At 44.2% G+C, this 19501-nt stretch overlaps 1 protein-coding gene across 1 annotated transcript in view; it reads left to right on the plus strand.

Moving 5' to 3' along the window:
- LOC126185110 (uncharacterized) overlaps positions 1-19501 on the plus strand; it is a 200610-nt gene that overhangs the window by 134933 nt on the left and 46176 nt on the right. Inside the window, exons 2-4 of the mRNA XM_049927919.1 lie at positions 4463-5929; positions 18592-18672; positions 19013-19072. Coding sequence (XP_049783876.1) covers positions 4463-5929; positions 18592-18672; positions 19013-19072 — 1608 coding nt within the window. The remainder of the gene's footprint in view (positions 1-4462; positions 5930-18591; positions 18673-19012; positions 19073-19501) is intronic.

A 19501-nucleotide genomic window follows, 5' to 3' on the forward strand; every position in this document is an offset into this window, starting at 1 on the left:
TGCTGGATGTAGTCCTGTGGAACGGCTTGCCATGTCATTTCCACCTGGCGCCTCAGTTGGACCAGCGTTCGTGCTGGACGTGCATACCGCGTGAGACGACGCTTCATCCAGTCCCAAACATGCTCAATGGGGGACAGATCCGGAGATCTTGCTGGCCAGGCTAGTTGACTTACACCTTCTAGAGCACGTTGGGTGGCACGGGATACATGCGGACGTGCATTGTCCTGTTGGAACAGCAAGTTCCCTTGCCGGTCTAGGAATGGTAGAACGATGGGTTCGATGACGGTTTGGATGTACCGTGCACTATTCAGTGTCCCCTCGACGATCACCAGTGGTGTACGGCCAGTGTAGGAGATCGCTCCCCACACCATGATGCCGGGTGTTGGCCCTGTGTGCCTCGGTCGTATGCAGTCCTGATTGTGGCGCTCACCTGCAAGGCGCCAAACACGCATACGACCATCATTGGCACCAAGGCAGAAGCGACTCTCATCGCTGAAGACGACACGTCTCCATTCGTCCCTCCATTCACGCCTGTCGCGACACCACTGGAGGCGGGCTGCACGATGTTGGGGCGTGAGCGGAAGACGGCCTAACGGTGTGCGGGACCGTAGCCCAGCTTCATGGAGACGGTTGCGAATGGTCCTCGCCGATACCCCAGGAGCAACAGTGTCCCTAATTTGCTGGGAAGTGGCGGTGCGGTCCCCTACGGCACTGCGTAGGATCCTACGGTCTTGGCGTGCATCCGTGCGTCGCTGCGGTCCGGTCCCAGGTCGACGGGCACGTGCACCTTCCGCCGACCACTGGCGACAACATCGATGTACTGTGGAGACCTCACGCCCCACGTGTTGAGCAATTCGGCGGTACGTCCACCCGGCCTCCCGCATGCCCACTATACGCCCTCGCTCAAAGTCCGTCAACTGCACATACGGTTCACGTCTACGCTGTCGCGGCATGCTACCAGTGTTAAAGACTGCGATGGAGCTCCGTATGCCACGGCAAACTGGCTGACACTGACGGCGGCGGTGCACAAATGCTGCGCAGCTAGCGCCATTCGATGGCCAACACCGCGGTTCCTGGTGTGTCCGCTGTGCCGTGCGTGTGATCATTGCTTGTACAGCCCTCTCGCAGTGTCCGGAGCAAGTATGGTGGGTCTGACACACCGGTGTCAATGTGTTCTTTTTTCCATTTCCAGGAGTGTAGATTTGTGTGTGTTGCTTTCTGATACATGGCATGTACTAATGTCCCGTCAACTTTACGGCGAACGACAACATCCAAAAAGGGGAGGCATCCGTCTTCTTCTATTTCTATAGTAAATTTGATGCTAGCATAAATGGAATTCAAATGCTCAAGAAATCGATGTAATTCATCAATCCCGTGCAACGATACCACAAATGTGTCGTCCACGTACCTCCAGAAGGCCGTTGGTTTAAAACTTGCTGAGTCCAGGGCCTTGTCCTCGAAGTCTTCCATGAATAAATTAGCTACCAGAGGGGAGAGGGGGATTCCCATAGCAACGCCATCAATCTGCTCATAAAATTCACCATTAATGTGAACAGAGATAATGGCTTTAATTTGGACAAAGCATGGAATCCGACTCTTGGGGTAATTAAATTGCAGAGAAGTCGTCATGGTGTCACCACCGCCGATCATACATCGATAAGCGAATCGAATGTCTGTACGCGCATGTGTAAGCGTATTTCTTTGCCACCGACCAGCATCTGTGATCCGCATGCGCAGTACCGCCGCGGTGGAGCATATAAGGCCACGCTTGGCAACTTGTCGTCAGTCCTGTGACTCACTCTGAGGATGACTGGAGGATACGCGGCCGAAATATAAGTGGAGGAAATTTTATTTGCGCGGCTGCATGCCCGAAATTTGATGAACTATTTCGAACAGTTAGTTCATGAGGCCACGCGTATAGTAAACGGTTGCGAAAACACACTTGACCTCTTAGCAGCAAATAATCCTGAGTTAATAACGAGCATCAAAACCGATACAGGGATTAGTGAACGCAGGGTTGTCGTAGCAAGATTGCATATTGTAATCCCCAAATCCTCCAAAAATAAATGAAAAATATACCTATTCAAAAAAGCAGATAAAAATTCACTTAACGCCTTCCTGAGAGACAATCTCCGTTCATTCCAAATATATAATATAAGTGTGGACCAGATGTGGCTTGAATTCAAAGAAGCAGTTTCGGCAGCAATTGAGAGATTTATACCTAATAAATTAACAAACTACGGAGCTGATCCTCCTTGGTACACAAAACGGGTCAGAACACTGTTGCAGAAACAACGAAACAAACATGCCAAATTTTAACGGACGCAAAATCCCCCAAGATTGGTGATCTTTTACAGAAGCTCAAAATTTAGCGCAGACTTCAATGCGAGATGCTTATAACAGTTTCCACATCGAAACTTTAACTCGAAACCTGGCAGAAAATCCAAAGAGATTCTGGTCGTATGTGAAGTATGTTAGCGGCAAGAAACAATCAATGCCGTCTCTGCGCGATAACAATGGAGATACTATCGAAGACAGTGCGCCAAAGCAGAGTTACTAAACACAGAGTTTCGAAATGCCTTCACAACATAAGACGAAGTAAATATTCCAGAATTCGAATCGAAAACAGTTGCTAACGTGAGTAACGTAAAAGTAAATATCCTCGGAGTAGTGAAGCAACTTAAATCACTTAATAAAAGCAAGTCTTCTGGTCCAGACTGTATACCAGTTAGTTTCCTTTCGGAGTATGCTGATGCATTAGCTCCATACTTAACAATCATATACAACCGTTTGCTCGACGAAAGATCCGTACCCAAAGACTGGAAGGCCAACAAATTCAGATGTATTCTTTTTTGCCGGAAAGAGACCAGTATGGTGACCCTGTTACTGGCTGTTCATAACGGTCACAAATTCAGACAGAAAGAAGCGAGAGTGGCGCTTACGCCAAAGTACTCCAAAGTTAGCTGACACAACACTAAAATGCGTAAAATGCTCAAGCAATTGCAGAAATTAATAAGTATTACAGACAGTCACTTTACGAAGATATAGGAAAAAACGTCTACTCTGAACCCTGTATGCAAGCTAAGTATTACTGGCTTGTAATAGAAATACAGTCAAAGTGTTCTTAGACATGTCATGATAAAATCTGACCAACACTCAAGTGTCAGTTCACTGGTCAATTACTAGATCGCTAGAGGGGCCACGTTGAAGAGTCTAACTTCGTCCACTCTGCAACATGCTGTAAAATTTAGATCAAGTGAGTTGGCTATAACTACTAAATCTGTGCTCAGGAAGCCACCATATGGCGTGTGCTGAAGGAAGGAAGCCACCATGTGGTGTGTGCAGAAAGGTACATTGTTATCTCTCCACTACACTGATCTAATGGTGAATGGTGCGAAGGAAAAATGGTTGTTGAAAAATCTCCGTACTAGTTCAAATCCCTCGTGCTTTTATGGCCTTTGCGCAAAATATTTGTAGATGGAAGCAATGTATTAGAGTGCAAAACGCCTCTCTTGTACCATCTACACTGTAGTTTTGAATTTGGTGAACATATCTTACCCAAGGGCTGCAGGTTACAAATTCATTGCCAGACATTTTATATCTACATTGGGGTGTACTCTGCTAGCCATCATATGGTGTGTCTCACGTACCTCTCCTTATTTTTATTCCATTTATGAAAAGTATGCAAGAAGAGTGTCGATACCACTCTTCATACAACCAAATAAATATAATTTTCCACTAGTGGTCATTCTCTGAGATTACATTGTACAAAGTAACGTGTTTCTTGGCTCCTATTGTGAAGTAGGTTGTCTCAGATGCATAATACCTTCTTTGTAGAATCTATTGCTGATGCTCTCGCTATGATTAAACAAAATCATGACAGCTGTTTTTGGAATACAGACCAGTTATTTCGCATATTTGAACTAGAATCTATCAGATAACCCAACAGGTGTAGTGGTTTTTAGTATATTTGGCGATTAAAATTGTTTTTGAATTCCTGGGAAACATTTATTGATCCCAGTTTTGTATCTGCGCAGTGATGAAGTACTTATGATTACCAAGACTGAAGCAGTTTTGAAAAAGAGTATTAATTACTTCATCCATCATTTAATCATATTCCATTTCATTACCACTTTCCTCTACCCCTGTCCTTCTCCATCATCTCTCTCCATCTCTCCCCCTTCCCTTCTGCTCTCCATTCCCTCACCAATCCAAATGTATGGTAACTGATAGTAGCACCGAATGTATCTGCATTGGAAACTGTTTATGATATTAAAATATGTTTATGTGTTAACATGTTCAAAAGCTGAATTAGAATTGTGGCATTAGTCTTCATTATTGTCTCATACTTTCCCACCTTATTGGCTTATATATGTTGATTTAGTGCTAAAACGATTTCCTTTGTCAAAAATGCTGATTGTATTTGTAACTGCATTCTAACAAGTCTATGTTTTGTTTGCAGCGTTGCTGAAGAATATGAACAAGATGGGCCAGTTGAACACGAAAGGCTTGTTGAGCCGACTGAGAAAGACAAGCAGTATCAACAGGTCAAGTCAATAGAAAAAGACAAGGTAGCTGAGCAGGATAACCAGAATGAAGAGCAAGAGCGTATGGAATTTGAGCAGGAAATGGCTTTTGAACATGAAATGGCATTTGAACCTGACATTGCATTTGAGCATGACATTGCATTTGAACACGACATTGCATTTGAACATGATATTGCATTTGAACATGACATTGCAGTTGAACCTGACATTGCAGTTGAACGTGACACTGCAGTTGCGCAGGAAATTGCAGCTGAAAAGCAAACTGAAGTTCAAAAGAAAATCGGAGTTGAAAAGGAAATTGAAGCTAAACAGAAAATTGCAGTTGATCAAGAAATTGCAGTTGAACAGGAAGTTGAAGTTGAACAGGAAGTTGAAGTTGAACAGGACTTTATAGTTGAACAGGAGGTTGAAGTTGAACGGGAAGTTGAAATGGAACAGGATGTTGTAATTGAACAGGATGTTGAAGTCGGACAAGAAGTTGAAGTTGGACAGGAAGTTGAAGTTGGGCAGGAATTTGGAGTTGGACAGGAATTTGGAGTTGGAGAGGAATTTGGAGTTGGAGAGGAATTGGGAGTTGGAGATGATTTGGGTGCTGGATCTGAATTGGGAGTTGGAGATGAATTGGGAGTTGGAGAGGAATTGGGAGTTGGAGAGGAATTGGGAGTTGGAGAGGAATTGGGAGTTGGAGGCGAATTGGGAGTTGGAGGCGAATTGGGAGTTGGAGAGGAATTTGGAGTTGGAGAAGAATTCGGAGTTGGAGAGGAATTCGGAGTTGGAGAGGAATTCGGAGTTGGAGAGGAATTCGGAGTTGGAGAGGAATTCGGAGTTGGAGAGGAATTCGGAGTTGGAGAGGAATTTGGAGAGGAATTTGAATTTGGAGTTGGAAAGGAATTAGGAGAGGAATTTGGGGTTGGAGAGGTATTTGGAATTGGACAGGAGTTTGGAGTTGGACAAGAAGATGGAGTTGAAAAGGAAGTAGGAGTTGAACAGGAAGTAGGAGTTGAACAGCAAGTTGGAATCGAACAGCAAGTTGGAGTCGAACAGGAAGTTGGAGTCGAGCAGGAAGTTGGAGTCGAGCGGGAAGCTGCAGTCGAACAGGAAGTTGCAGTCGAACGGGAAGTTGCAGCCGAACAGGAAGTTGCAGTTGAACAGGAAGTTACAGTTGAACAGCAAAAACAAGATGAACAGAACAGCATACCACTACCTTTCGAATGTATGCATGGATCAGATGGGGACTGTGTGAAGTGCAGAGCTCTAGCTGCATTTTTGAAGCATCCAATAGATCCAAAACGTGACAGAATTGTTTTTGTAGTACCTAGGGAGCTTAATCCAGTTGTTGGTAGAGCAACAGTATGTCACAGGGCAATTTTCCGCAATTCAAGGTTGGTAGTTATGAATAAAATTGTGATCTTATTTTGTACTCAGCTAAAAAATATTGTCTTGCTGCCATCCCAAGCTGCCTAAACTGCACAATTAAGACATCATTGGTTCAGTTACCTTACAAGTTTAGTTTTTATTGTTTCTCTGGTGGTTGTTAGGCTGTTCCTTAATAGTCACATATATGAATTTTGTTAAATGTTCAAACAAATTTACAGTGCTTACCTTATGTAACATTGATTGGGCACTGATATGCTAAAGAAATATGCAGAATACATGTCCTTGATTCCTGTTTGTTCCTAACATTTCTCTAAAAGTAAGACCATATCTGCTGGAGATGGGTAATGTTCACTTCCTGTAGATAGTCCAGCCACATTTTGGGACCAGTTATGTAATGGTTAATTCCCTTGTTCGCTGGATAAAAATGACAAATTCTAATTAAAAGTAAACTAATTAAATATTAACTAGCTACTTGCACTTCAGTGTAGTAGTTACAATGAAATTTGTAAATGTATGATTGCATTAGCAGCAGTTTTGATACTTTTCAACATGTTTTTCCTCACTTTTAATACTTCGTCTGAGAAATTGTGGCTCATAATTTCTCTCTTTCCATCAGTGCTTCCTTCTGTTTCGTGAGATGTTCATTATTCTTTTCCTGGGTGCCTTTAATTATTTCAATTACATATTTTGCACTTACAGCACAAACAGTTGGCTCTAAGTTCAAATTTCTGTGTTTTAATTTTTTAAATTAGCTATTAGTTTAACATTTCAGTTAAATGCAAATCTGCATAGTGAGACTGGAAGCAGATGAACTTAATTCTTGATTTAATGGGATCCAACCTCTCAGTGAGCTACTGTTTCATTCTTTTAGTTATTGTCATCAACTGCTGGGCTAGTGCTCCTTTAACATCATACTAACGAAAACAATTTTACACTAAATGGGATATGTAGCACAGATGTTATAACATCATGTCCACATCTGGGAGGAATAGGTTCAAATCTTCAGCCATAGGTTTTCCAAATTCATTAAGCTGAATGCTAGAACCATTCCATTTGTTTGTCATTGTACTACCATAGTTGGAGTTTTGTTGCCAGTGGTATGTCACACTGTTATCTTCCTTCCTTTTTAGGAGATTAACTTCAAATACTACACTATTTTTGAATGTAAGAATCAGACAGATAACCCCAATAGCTTAAACTAGAAGAATTGCAACCAGATCATTATGTAAAGCCACGTACAGAGTAACACATTACCTTTGTGTTCATTCTCTTTGTCAGTAATGCTATTGCTAATTACACTATATTTTCTCTTGATGTAAATTTATTGTACTGTTCTATTAATTTATTTTCAAGTTACAAGTGGTAACATATTTTAGAAACAAACCTTGGACACTTATGAAGTACTTTAGTAACTAAATATGGTCATTTTAAAAAAAAACATGTTTTTACAAAATTTAGCAAATTGTCAGACTTATTCATGTATTTATGTATTCACATGACTGGTTTTTATATACTCAGCCTCATTATACGTTGTTAATGGTTCATTATGTTGGATGGTAAAAAGAATTGGGTGAAGTGATGCAGTACCCTTTTTCCTCACCGTCAGAAAAACTTCATGTATTAAAGCAAGTTACACGACTTCTTGCAGTGTGCTTATAGAGGAATTCTGTACAACTTGGTTTGGTAGTTATAATCTCTATAACTTATGAAGATGGATATTTGTACAGGGTTGGACAAAAATATGGAAACACCAAAACCATAACACATTACCGTGCCTAATTCGGCATGGGAAACTCATTGGCTTTCCAAACAGCTTCTGTTCATCTTGAACTGTATTGTTTTCAAGGGAATATTATACTGTTTTTCCTGCAAAATAGTGCAAGTTCAGGTAACAATGATGGAGCTGGATAGTGATCAAGCACCATCCTCTCCAACGTATACCACAAAGGCTCAATAATATTGAGATCTCGTGACTGTGGTGGCCAGGGTAGATGCAACAAGTCAGCCTCATCCTCACAAAACCAGTCCTTGATGATGCAAGCTGTGTGAAGAAGGGCCCTGTCATTGTGGAACACAGTATCAACAACAGGGAACAAATATCGTACCTTGGTATGAACGTGATTAGCCAGACTTGTTGCAGAATTCATGGCAGTCATGTAACCTTGCAGAGTAACGATGGGGCCCACGGAATACCAAGATACAGCTACCCAAATCATCATTGAACCCACTGGCACTTGTATTACTGAAGAGTGGCTTTAGAATTCCAGCTTGCCCAGCAGTTCTGTGCTTATGGATCACCCTTTATGTTGTTTCGATATTGAAAGGTTTCAACTAGTGTGATGATCAGTTCCACAGTGACTTTTGCAGCTGTGGTTCCCTTATCTTTAATCACAATCCTCCTCAGTGGCTGTCTGTCATGATCATTCAACACACATTTTCATGCATGTTGTGATGTAGTGGATGATGTTCTTCTGCTTTCCGTTTATGTGGTATAAATATTCAATATTGTGCCTCCTAAACCACCCATCATAAGACCACCAACAATTTGGCCACATTCATATTAACTTAGCTATAACATACGGCCCTCACAATTACACAGAACATGACTGAAACTTGCAACATATTGATGACATTTGTGGTCAAATACAATGGCACAATCCAGCTATCATCTGTATTTATATTCAAGCGTGCATTTCTCATAGTTTTTCTGTGTTTTTGTGCAACCCTGTATATATAACATCTCTTCCTAAACTAATGAGCCCGCATCTCGTGGTCGTGCGGTAGCGTTCTCGCTTCCCACGCCCGGGTTCCCGGGTTCGATTCCCGGCGGGGTCAGGGATTTTCTCTGCCTCGTGATGGCTGGGTGTTGTGTGCTGTCCTTAGGTTAGTTAGGTTTAAGTAGTTCTAAGTTCTAGGGGACTTATGACCACAGCAGTTGAGTCCCATAGTGCTCAGAGCCATTTGAACCTAAACTAATGAACTGATTTCAACTAAACTCATTTCACATATCACTTGCTATCTGGAAAGAAGCACAGTGGGAGTAAGAACCACTTACCTCTCAAAGGCATGGGGAGGGGGGCATGAAACAGAAGCGTAACACACTGCGTGCAAATATACAGACTATATTTATCCAATATTTGAGAATGAGAGCTCGTAGCAACTTTAAGCAAACTTTATACATAATTTCAAACCTTTATGAAGCTGTTTCTCACTGATAGCCTCCCCCCCACCCCCCCCCCCCCCCCCGACAAAAGAAAAAAAGTATGTCTGAAAGAACAGACACCACACATTCATATAATTTGATGGGACTAGCTGGGCAATAGATCCACTGTCTTCACTGCAGATGCACAAATATGTCAGACCTACTGTGGGAATCTCAGAGAGCGAATGTGGAGGAAATGGGCAGGGACTGTGGATAGGTGACACTCAATGGGAGTATGGATCGGCCATGAGGTGTGGTGAGATAGTCTGTGTAGTTGTGGTGATGCTGTGTCCCAGATGGTGCAGTGGTTAATGCATGTGCGTAGTAAGCAGGAGATCCTGGATCCGAATCCCGGTCTGGTCAACATTTTCACTTGAAACTTCCTGGCAGATTAAAACTGTGTGCCAGACCAAGACTCGAACACGGGACCTTTGCCTTTCGTGGGCAAGTGCTCTACCAACTGAGCTACCCTAGCACGACTCACGCCCCGTCCTCACAGCTTCACTTCTGCCAGTACCTCGTCTCCTACCTTCCAAACTTTACAGAAGCTCTCCTCCCTCTGGCTGTGGCTAAGCCATGTCTCCACAATATCCTTTCTTTCAGGAGCGCTAGTTCTGCTAGGTTCGCAGGAGAGCTTCTGTAAAGTTTGGAAGGTAGGAGCCGAGGTACTGGCAGAAGTGAAGCTGTGAGGACGGGGCGTGAGTCGTGTTTGGGTAGCTCAGTTGGTACAGCACTTGCTCGCGAAAGGCAAAGGTCCCGAGTTCGAGTCTCGGTCCGGCACACAGTTTTAGTCTGCCAGGAAGTTTCATATCAGTGCACACTCCGCTGTAGAGTGAAATTTTCATTCTAGAAACATCCCCCAGGCTGTGGCTAAGCCATGTCTCCGCAATATACTTTCTTTCAGGAGTGCTAGCTCTGCAAGGTTCGTAGGAGAGCTTCTGTAAAGTTTGGAAGGTAGGAGACGAGATACTGGCAGAAGTGTGAAGTTGTGAGGACGGGGTATGAGTCGTGCTTGAGTAGCTCAGTTGGTAGAGCACTTGCCTGCGAAAGACAAAGGTCCCGAGTTCGAGTCTCAGTCCGGCACACAGTTTTAACCTGCCAGGAAGTTTCATATCAGCACACGCTCTGCTGTAGCGTGAAAATTTCATTCTAGTAACATTTTCACTTGTCACTGCTGATTCTGCATAATGTCCCAATACAGCTGACAGCAGTGATCCCCTCCCTTTCCTTACCTTTCTTCCCCTCTCCACCATCAATGTTTATATAATGCTACAATTTTGTTATTCATGCAGTAAAACTGCTGCATCAGGCATAAGATTTCAGTTTATTACTTCTTTACTACTATCTATATTTGCAACACATTTTGCCACCACTGAATGTACCTGCAAGATTATGTCATTATGAGACACATAGTTCAGGAGATATGACATCATAAACACGAGATGTGTGAAAAACTAGGTTTTCTTAAAATAGAGAGCAAATTATTGAGAATAGACTCATCCAGTGTTTGATAATAAGAGCACTTAGTGACTTACAGCAAACTTGAAACACAATTTCACACCTTTTTAAACTTCTTCTTGCTTACATACTTAAAGTCTAATATTTAACACCTACATTTCCTCCTCCCTCCTCTGTTCATATCCTCCTCCCTCCTCCCCTGTACATCTCCTGGCTTGATCTCAGGTTCTGAAAGACGCTGACAAAATTACTGGCTCACTGCAGAGCTCATTCTCACGACCTGGACAGCACAAATGAGAGACTTATTGCATGTCATACTTTTAAAAGTAACGGATAGAGAGAAGGGTGAGGATGATGTGGATGGATTTGGTGGCAAGGGTGGGGTGAGGAGGAGGAGAGGGTGGGCAGTGAGAGGAAGGACAAAGAGATGGATTAGGAGAAGACTGGAATAAATAAATGCTCAGCAATGCCTGGTATCTCAGCTGGTTAATTGTGTAATGGTAATTTTGTATCCCGCCCGGAAGGCGGCATATGGGTCTGCTCCTGTAACTGAAGGGTAGGCCGAATGTAGGAAGTGAGAAGGAGCAGGAAGTGGTGAAATGCTTCGGGACTGCGTATGGGTTATAACTCTTTTACCTAACTTTGCATACAGATGAGCATGTAGGTGCCAAGCCATTCATCAAGTTACAAAGGCAAAATCTGTAGTGGCTTGCCCACTAGGAAATAGAAACAATGTTGCCTGGTCATCTACTCGGAATCAAATGGGCTGAATCTGGAGCGGCGCTCATAGAGCTGCACAGCGCTGGCTAGAGGGCGCTGTCACCTGTGTCGGTGTCGTAGTGCCAACCTACGAACGTGCGCCTACGTGTGGCATCATAGCTATTGATACCACATCCCTCCCTCCTGAGATGATGCAGCGTCATTGAGTATGGCTTCCGACAGCCGGTGGAGGGACACAGAGGTGGTGTAACTGAGGCGGCGGACAGCGGAACTGCTGGGCCATGCTGCCCACCCACGACTCCGAATTGCTCACGACGGGGCGAGGGAAACGCCCCTTGAAAAACCTGCCCAGGCCATGCACCGCCACTGAATAGGCTCGGATGAGGAGGCGGAGCAACGGCCTCCATGGGTGACGACGGCAGCGTCAGCGTCCATCGGTTCCAGCACTGTGGAGGAACACGGCAACGGTGGCGGCCGGAGGTGGGGCCGTGGTGGCGGTGAGAGGTGCCCTTCTGGAGCAGGTGACCGGACCGGCAGCGGCGACAACAGCAGGAGCGCTCACGGCGGAGGCGCGAATGATGGAGGCGCCGTCGGTGGAGTCTTGGGCTCAGGCAGTGGAGGCCGCGAAGCCTCCAACAATTCTGCCAAAAAACAACCAGCAGCAAAAACCTGAGGACGGCACAAACGGATCTGGTTCCGGTGTCACTTCACAGTGCCAGAGGGACCATAAATGACAAATAAGGTGCGGCCAAGCTGGCGAAGAATGCGCCCCTGCTCCCAGCGCTGCCTGCCAGAGAAAACATGATAGAACACCAAATGCTATGGCGCCAAGCCAGAATGAAGTGAAGCAGTGGGAGCGCGTGGCGGTGGGTGCAATAGCTGCACGAGCGACCGATGGAGACGGCCATGTAGCAATTCCGCTGGGGAACGGGTGCCATGCGGCTGGGAGCGATATGAAGCAAGGAAAGTCCAGAGTGCGTGCTCGCGAGACTGCGTGGCATGCAACTTGCTCATCTGTGACTTAAACATATGCGTAAAGCGTTCAGCCTCGCCGTTCGACTGGGGGTGCAATGGGGCTGAGGTCAGATGGCGAATGCCATAAGCAGCACAGAACGCTTCAAACTCTGAGGACACAAATTGGGCGCCATTGTCGGAGACAATAACTTCAGGAAGGCCCTCAATGCAAAAAATAGACGTCAAAGCCCGAATAGTGCTGGCAGATGTAGTAGAAGACATAGGTACAACAAAATGAAAGTTGCTGTATGCATCAATAACTATCAACCAGCGGGTGTCCCAGAAAGGACCCGCAAAATCAGTATGAATGCACTGCCAAGGCGTAGTAGTAGTCAGCCACGCGAAGAAGCGCTGGCGGGGAGCAGATTGATGCTCCGCGCAAGAGCGAAAATTAGCAAGCAAATTCTCAATTTGTTTATCAATGCTGATCCAAGTGCAGTGATGACATGCTAATTGTTTCATCCGCACAATACCCCAATGACCAGTGTGCAGCAATCAGAGGTTACGAGACTGATCATTGTCAGTTCGTAACAAGATAACACCGTGGTGTACAGACCATTTGTGACGTTGCACAAAGTAACACCTTACAAGGGGATCAATAATCTGGGTAGCAGATGGAAGTTATTGAGTATGAATATACTGCAAAAGGATCTGCAAAGAAGCATTGGCGGCTGTCACGGAAGCAATGTGACGAAAATCCACCGGAAAACCATCAGCTAATTCCTTAACTTGCGAATCAATGAACATGCATGACAATTCAAACAATCAAACACTGTGTCAGGACCAATAGGTAAAGGAGACAAAGCATCAGCATTGCCTGAATTGCGAGGCCAAAAATGTTCAAATGCGTCCATGCCAAAATTGTTTGTAGCATCATTAGGGCGGAACACATGGAAAGACACTGTACGTGTCATTGCACCATATGTGGCTTGCAAACTACACACGCCAAGCACTGAGATTTCCTGTCCAATAATTGCAGTCAGTGTGGAACGCGAATGATGAAGCGGGGGCGAACCAAGCAAGTCATATGTTGATTTGTTCAGTAAAGAAACTGACGCACCAGTGTCCAGCTGCATGTGAACAGAATGTCCACAAATGTGCGGCACAAAAAGTTTCCTCACATCGTGCTGAATGCGAGAGGAAGTGTCCGGCAAAACTTGATGCACATGAAGAGCTGTAGAAGCACGTGATGCAGGAGGCTTTGAATAAATGGCATTAACGTCCATAGGCTGATGTGAATCATGATCACGGCAGTTTCCATTGCGGTGACACCCACACGAGTCACGCGAACGGGAGAGAAGTTGTGAATTAGGATTTCTCTTACTGCACACAGCTTGCACATGTCCTTTCTTATTATAAAAATAACACTGTGCTTGACAGGATGGGCAACTGTCCTGTGGGTGGGCGCAAAAGCAGTTCGGACATGATTTCAGTTTCTGATTAGGTGCCAGGTGTGAAACTTGTTCACATGTGCACGAGTGGCGTGGCGTGGCTGGCTGTGCTGGGGTCTGGCGGGAGGGCACGTGTTGTGCCATGCTAACAGTACACACACTCGGGGTCACGTCGAACGTGGAAGCAGCCGTGTCTAATGTATCTTGTCTGCCTAGCAAGTCCACTACTTCCTGCAAAGACGGGTTTTTAAATTTTAGGATTTGTTTGTGGGTGCAGTGATTTGCTACATTCTGCACAATAGCGTCTCTAATCATGATATCCGCATATGAGGGTCCACATGAGCAATTAAAGTCACAATCAGATGTTAGTCCCTGAAGGTCTGCTAACCATGATTTATTGGGATGAGTAGTGCCACGCTGGAGACGAAAGAATTCGTAGCATGCAGCTACCACATTTACACTAGCATGGAAGTGGGAGTTCAAAGTGTCAGTCACTTCATCGTAAGTTTTAGTTTCTGGGTGGTTGGTGGGAAACAATTTTACGAGCACACGGTGTAACACAGCACCTGCGTTGGTAATGAAAAAGGCAAGCCGCTCTGTACCTGGCATGTTGTATTCTGTGAAGTGTGCCTCGAGCTGGGCGATGTATTCTGGGCAGCGTTCAACATCAGGATTGAAGGCACAAAATGGTGGCGCTGCAGGCATCATCAGTGTTGGTACAGGCGGTGGACTCAGAGGTGCCGAAGTAGCTGCAGTTTGTAGTGTGACCAGTCCATTTATGGCAACAAGCAGCTGCGATATTTGCTGAGCCTGAAAACATACTAGATCAGACAGTGAAGCCTGTTCCTGTGGCGAAGCCATGGTTTACACAAATGAAAGTCTTATAGTGAACGGTGGAAGCAGTCACACTGGGCTAGCACGAAAAGAAAGCAGTACCGAGCAAAAAAAATAAGCGTAGAGGAAAAAAAATTTTTAGTCCCTACTCGTCGCCGACTTTTGTATCCCACCTGGAAGGCGGCGCGTGGGTCTGCTCCATAACTGAAGGGTAGGCCGAATGTAGGAAGCAAGTAGGAGCAGGAAATGGTGAAATGCTTCGGTAATGGGTATGTGTTATAACTCTTTTACTTAACTTTGCATACAGATGAGCATATAGGTGCGAAGCCATCCATCAAGTTACAAAGGCAAAATCTGTAGTGGCTCGCCCACTATGAAATAGAAACAATGTTGCTTGGTCGTCTACTCGGAATCAAATGGGCTGAATCTGGAGTGACGCTCGTAGAGCTGCGCAGCGATGGTTAGAGGGTGCTGTCGTCTGTGTTGGTGTCGTAGTGCCAACCTATGAAGTTGCACCTACGCTGTGGCATCATAGCTATTGATACCACAGGTAAGATGTTCAGTGTCAGCAAGAATGGGCCAGAAGTAGATTTACTTTACTTCTGTTTCCCAGGAATCATTTTGACATCTAATTTTTGTCATTCCTCATCTAAGAATGCCACAACACCTACAGTATCATTAGAAGTATCATCACAATTTTGCGCAGTATTTGATAAAATTATTGTCCATTTCTTTTATGAACTCTCAATGAGTCACTTATTCTAGGTTTAAATTTTTGTGAGTTTGAGACAAACTCAGGGCATTGACAGGCAGATGTCTTGAATTTGCCAGTATACTGTATTACCAGATGTGGTGCTGTTTGTGGTGGTACGGGGCATTTGGCTTCTGCACTGCAGGAAATTGTAATCTACATCAGCAGATAGCTGATGACGGCTGCAGGCAGAATATCCAGTGTTCTATGGCATCTTGTACTGAATGTGCCAGCACTCAGTCTAGAGCTGAGGTGTTATTGGAGGGAAAGAAGCCTCTCTCAAAGAAGTAATGCAGTCTCACAAAACGTTACTCATGTAAACACAGTCAATTAAGAGGAAACATATCAGTAAAGAGAAACAGCAAAATGTGGAAATTTGTAACTGATTATTTATTTCAGTCATAATTTTATGGTTTAACGTAGGACATAATTCATGTAATTTGTAACAAGTATTTAAAACTATTTTTAGATTTAATATTTTCTAATAAGGTGTGTTTGATGTTTTAGTCACTCGTTAAGTTAAAAAATGCCTAAATATGTGTGCGTGTTATATAAATTGTCAAAAGATAACTTCATTTGCCTATCCCTTCTGCACCCTCCACCCTCGCACCCTCCACATCTTCCACCTGAAGTTCTGCATGATAGGTACCTTCTTGGACATTCACCCCATTATATTAACGTTGAGGTAGCCATACGTGGTGGCATAGTTAATACTATAATCAAGCTGAAAAAGTAAGACAGAGGAATATGTGTGGAGAATGTTTATCATAAAAGTAATCTTGAATAAGTCCCAAGGACGTGTAATAAGGACATTGGTCAGTTGGTTTGAGGGATGGAAAGGACCAGACTGCTATGGTCATCAGTCCCAATAAGGGCATTAATGTTCTCAACATAGAGCAGTGTCTTATTCGGAATGGTCAGTGACACTCAAAGGTGGTTTGCAGATGTTCCTATTGTTTACAATGAAGTATCATTGTCGAATAGAGCAGTTTTCTTTAGGTGTGTGTAAATGTAAGATACTGTTCATTAAAGAAGGTAGGGAAGCTTATAATATTAATTTGAAACATTTAGAGCTTGTCACATTGCTAAAGTATATGGGGCTAATACTTTGAGCCAATGTGAAATGGAGTGGGAATGAGAAATCAGTTGGAGGCAATGGGAAACCAAATGAAGGACTCTGAGCAGTTCTGGAGTACCACTGTGCCATCTGGATACCTTGTTGGGTATGTCTGACAGCAGATGTTAAATGAATGTAGTTACATGCTGCTAGGCCAGTAAAGCCCATAGAAAATGTAATGAAAATGTAAATGGAATTTAAATGGAAATCTCTTCATGGAAGACAATATTGTTGAACCTGTGTTGGGTAAATATAGTGAACTGGAATTCAAGGCAGGTTGTGTAACAATTCCATTTCCATCACATATCTTGTATAAGGATACTAAGAATAAAATACACTCCTGGAAATTGAAATAAGAACACCGTGAATTCATTGTCCCAGAAAGGGGAAACTTTATTGACACATACCTGGGGTCAGATACATCACATGATCACACTGACAGAACCACAGGCACATAGACACAGGCAACAGAGCATGCACAATGTCGGCAATATCCACCTTTCGCAGCAATGCAGGCTGCTATTCTCCCATGGAGACGATCGTAGAGATGCTGGATGTAGTCCTGTGGAACGGCTTGCCATGCCATTTCCACCTGGCGCCTCAGTTGGACCAGCGTTCGTGCTGGACGTGCAGACCGCGTGAGACGACGCTTCATCCAGTCCCAAACATGCTCAATGGGGGACAGATCCGGAGATCTTGCTGGCCAGGGTAGTTGACTTACACCTTCTAGAGCACGTTGGGTGGCACGGGATACATGCGGACGTGCATTGTCCTGTTGGAACAGCAAGTTCCCTTGCCGGTCTAGGAATGGTAGAACGATGGGTTCGATGACGGTTTGGATGTACCGTGCACTATTCAGTGTCCCCTCGACGATCACCAGTGGTGTACGGCCAGTGTAGGAGATCGCTCCCCACACCATGATGCCGGGTGTTGGCCCTGTGTGCCTCGGTCGTATGCAGTCCTGATTGTGGCGCTCACCTGCACGGCGCCAAACACGCATACGACCATCATTGGCACCAAGGCAGAAGTGACTCTCATTGCTGAAGACGACACGTCTCCATTCGTCCCTCCATTCACGCCTGTCGCGACACCACTGGAGGCGGGCTGCACGATGTTGGGGCGTGAGCGGAAGACGGCCTAATGGTGTGCGGGACCGTAGCCCAGCTTCATGGAGACGGTTGCGAATGGTCCTCGCCGATACCCCAGGAGCAACAGTGTCCCTAATTTGCTGGGAAGTGGCGGTGCGGTCCCCTACGGCACTGCGTAAGATCCTACGGTCTTGGCGTGCATCCGTGCGTCGCTGCAGGCCGGTCCCAGGTCGACGGGCACGTGCACCTTCCGCCGACCACTGGCGACAACATTGATGTACTGTGGAGACCTCACGCCCCACGTGTTGAGCAATTCGGCGGTACGTCCACCCGGCCTCCCGCATGCCCACTATACGCCCTCGCTCAAAGCCCGTCAACTGCACATATGGTTCACGTCCACGCTGTTGCGGCATGCTACCAGTGTTAAAGACTGCGATGGAGCTCCGTATGCCATGGCAAACTGGCTGACACTGACGGTGGCGGTGCACAAATGCTGCGCAGCTAGCGCCATTCGACGGCCAACACCGCGGTTCCTGGTGTGTCCGCTGTGCCGAGCGTGTGATCATTGCTTGTACAGCCCTCTCGCAGTGTCCGGAGCAAGTATGGTGGGTCTGACACACCGGTGTCAATGTGTTCTTTTTTCCATTTCCAGGAGTGTAATAGAAATTATATTCTTTATGGAGGCAAGTAGCCAGACAGACAGACAGACATTGCCATTGTCATTTTTCCTTACTTCATTAATGAGTGCAATAGGTCAGGGAATGGCTAATACTCATACAAAGTACACTTGGCCATCCAATGTATTATCACTTGCAGAGTATATATGTAGATGTTTTTATAACTTTGTTATTCATGTTGAGCCAGTCACGTGCAAAGGCATCACAAAATTAATTTCACTCCTGTGACACCTGCTGAAGATATACATCATAACATGATTTCTGGAAAAGATGTAGAAATAAAATTAATGAAATACCTAATGACATAATTACTTGAAAGTGTCTGCTGTCATTGCTATTAGTATGATTAACATGTTGTAGTTACAACAACGAAAGTTACTTGTAACAATTCTGAAGTAATTTATTCCTTTTGCAGTTCGCCTGGTTTCTATTTGCAGTTACCAACTGATATTTATAAAGTTTTGCCTGCATCAGAAGTAAAACGTGGAGATACTAGGTAGTGTATATTCTGTCTAGTTTCTGTTCTATTCATTTCTCTTAGTCTTACATAGTTAAATTCTAATCTGTCAGATGGCAAATTAAAATTTCTTGCTACACATAATAAATTATTCTGACTTTACAAATGCTTTTGAAGGTGTATGTAATAAAATTTTCCTTTCTGTATGCCCTGAAAAGTTAATGATCCACTTTTGCCTCAGCCACTGCCTTTGTCAGTACATTTGATGCTACTGAAATGAGGTGGGCTGCATCCAGCTTTTGTGATGTACTTCCTATAATAAACCATATAACTTTTGTGCAGTAACACAGTTCAATAATAAAAGGTTGTTGTATTTTAGGGAACCACATTTTTATGTGAGACTGGGAGCTTGTTACTTCAAGGCAGTACCTGAAGATGAGTAAGTATGCATATGAGTAATAATGTATTATTTCTTTTAAGGAACTTCGTAAGACATCGGGTGAGATTTGTTTTGAATGAACCCGTGATGGTTAATAGTAAATAAATATTTTAATAGTGAGTAAATATTTTAAAATTTTTTTGACAATATAAACATTATGGTTACATGCATCAGCCGGCATTTTTATTTCTGTTATCATTACACCAGTAAATTCTCAGAAATCTTCATAGCTATAGCTGCTGTATATCTTCTAGTTGCAAATCTGAGTAAGGTGGCAGAAGCATAAATTGTGTTTCCTAATGCTGTTTTAATTTCTTTTGCTTTGTACAGGTAGACTGGAGAAAGTAGTTCTGTAACTCTTGCTCCTATGTTATAGAAGCTTAGTGTGTAATGATATTTCTGTTGATAGGGCAAGGAGACATTTTTTTC

The sequence above is a fragment of the Schistocerca cancellata genome, chromosome 4, assembly GCF_023864275.1.
Source record: "Schistocerca cancellata isolate TAMUIC-IGC-003103 chromosome 4, iqSchCanc2.1, whole genome shotgun sequence".
NCBI lineage: Eukaryota > Metazoa > Arthropoda > Insecta > Orthoptera > Acrididae > Schistocerca > Schistocerca cancellata.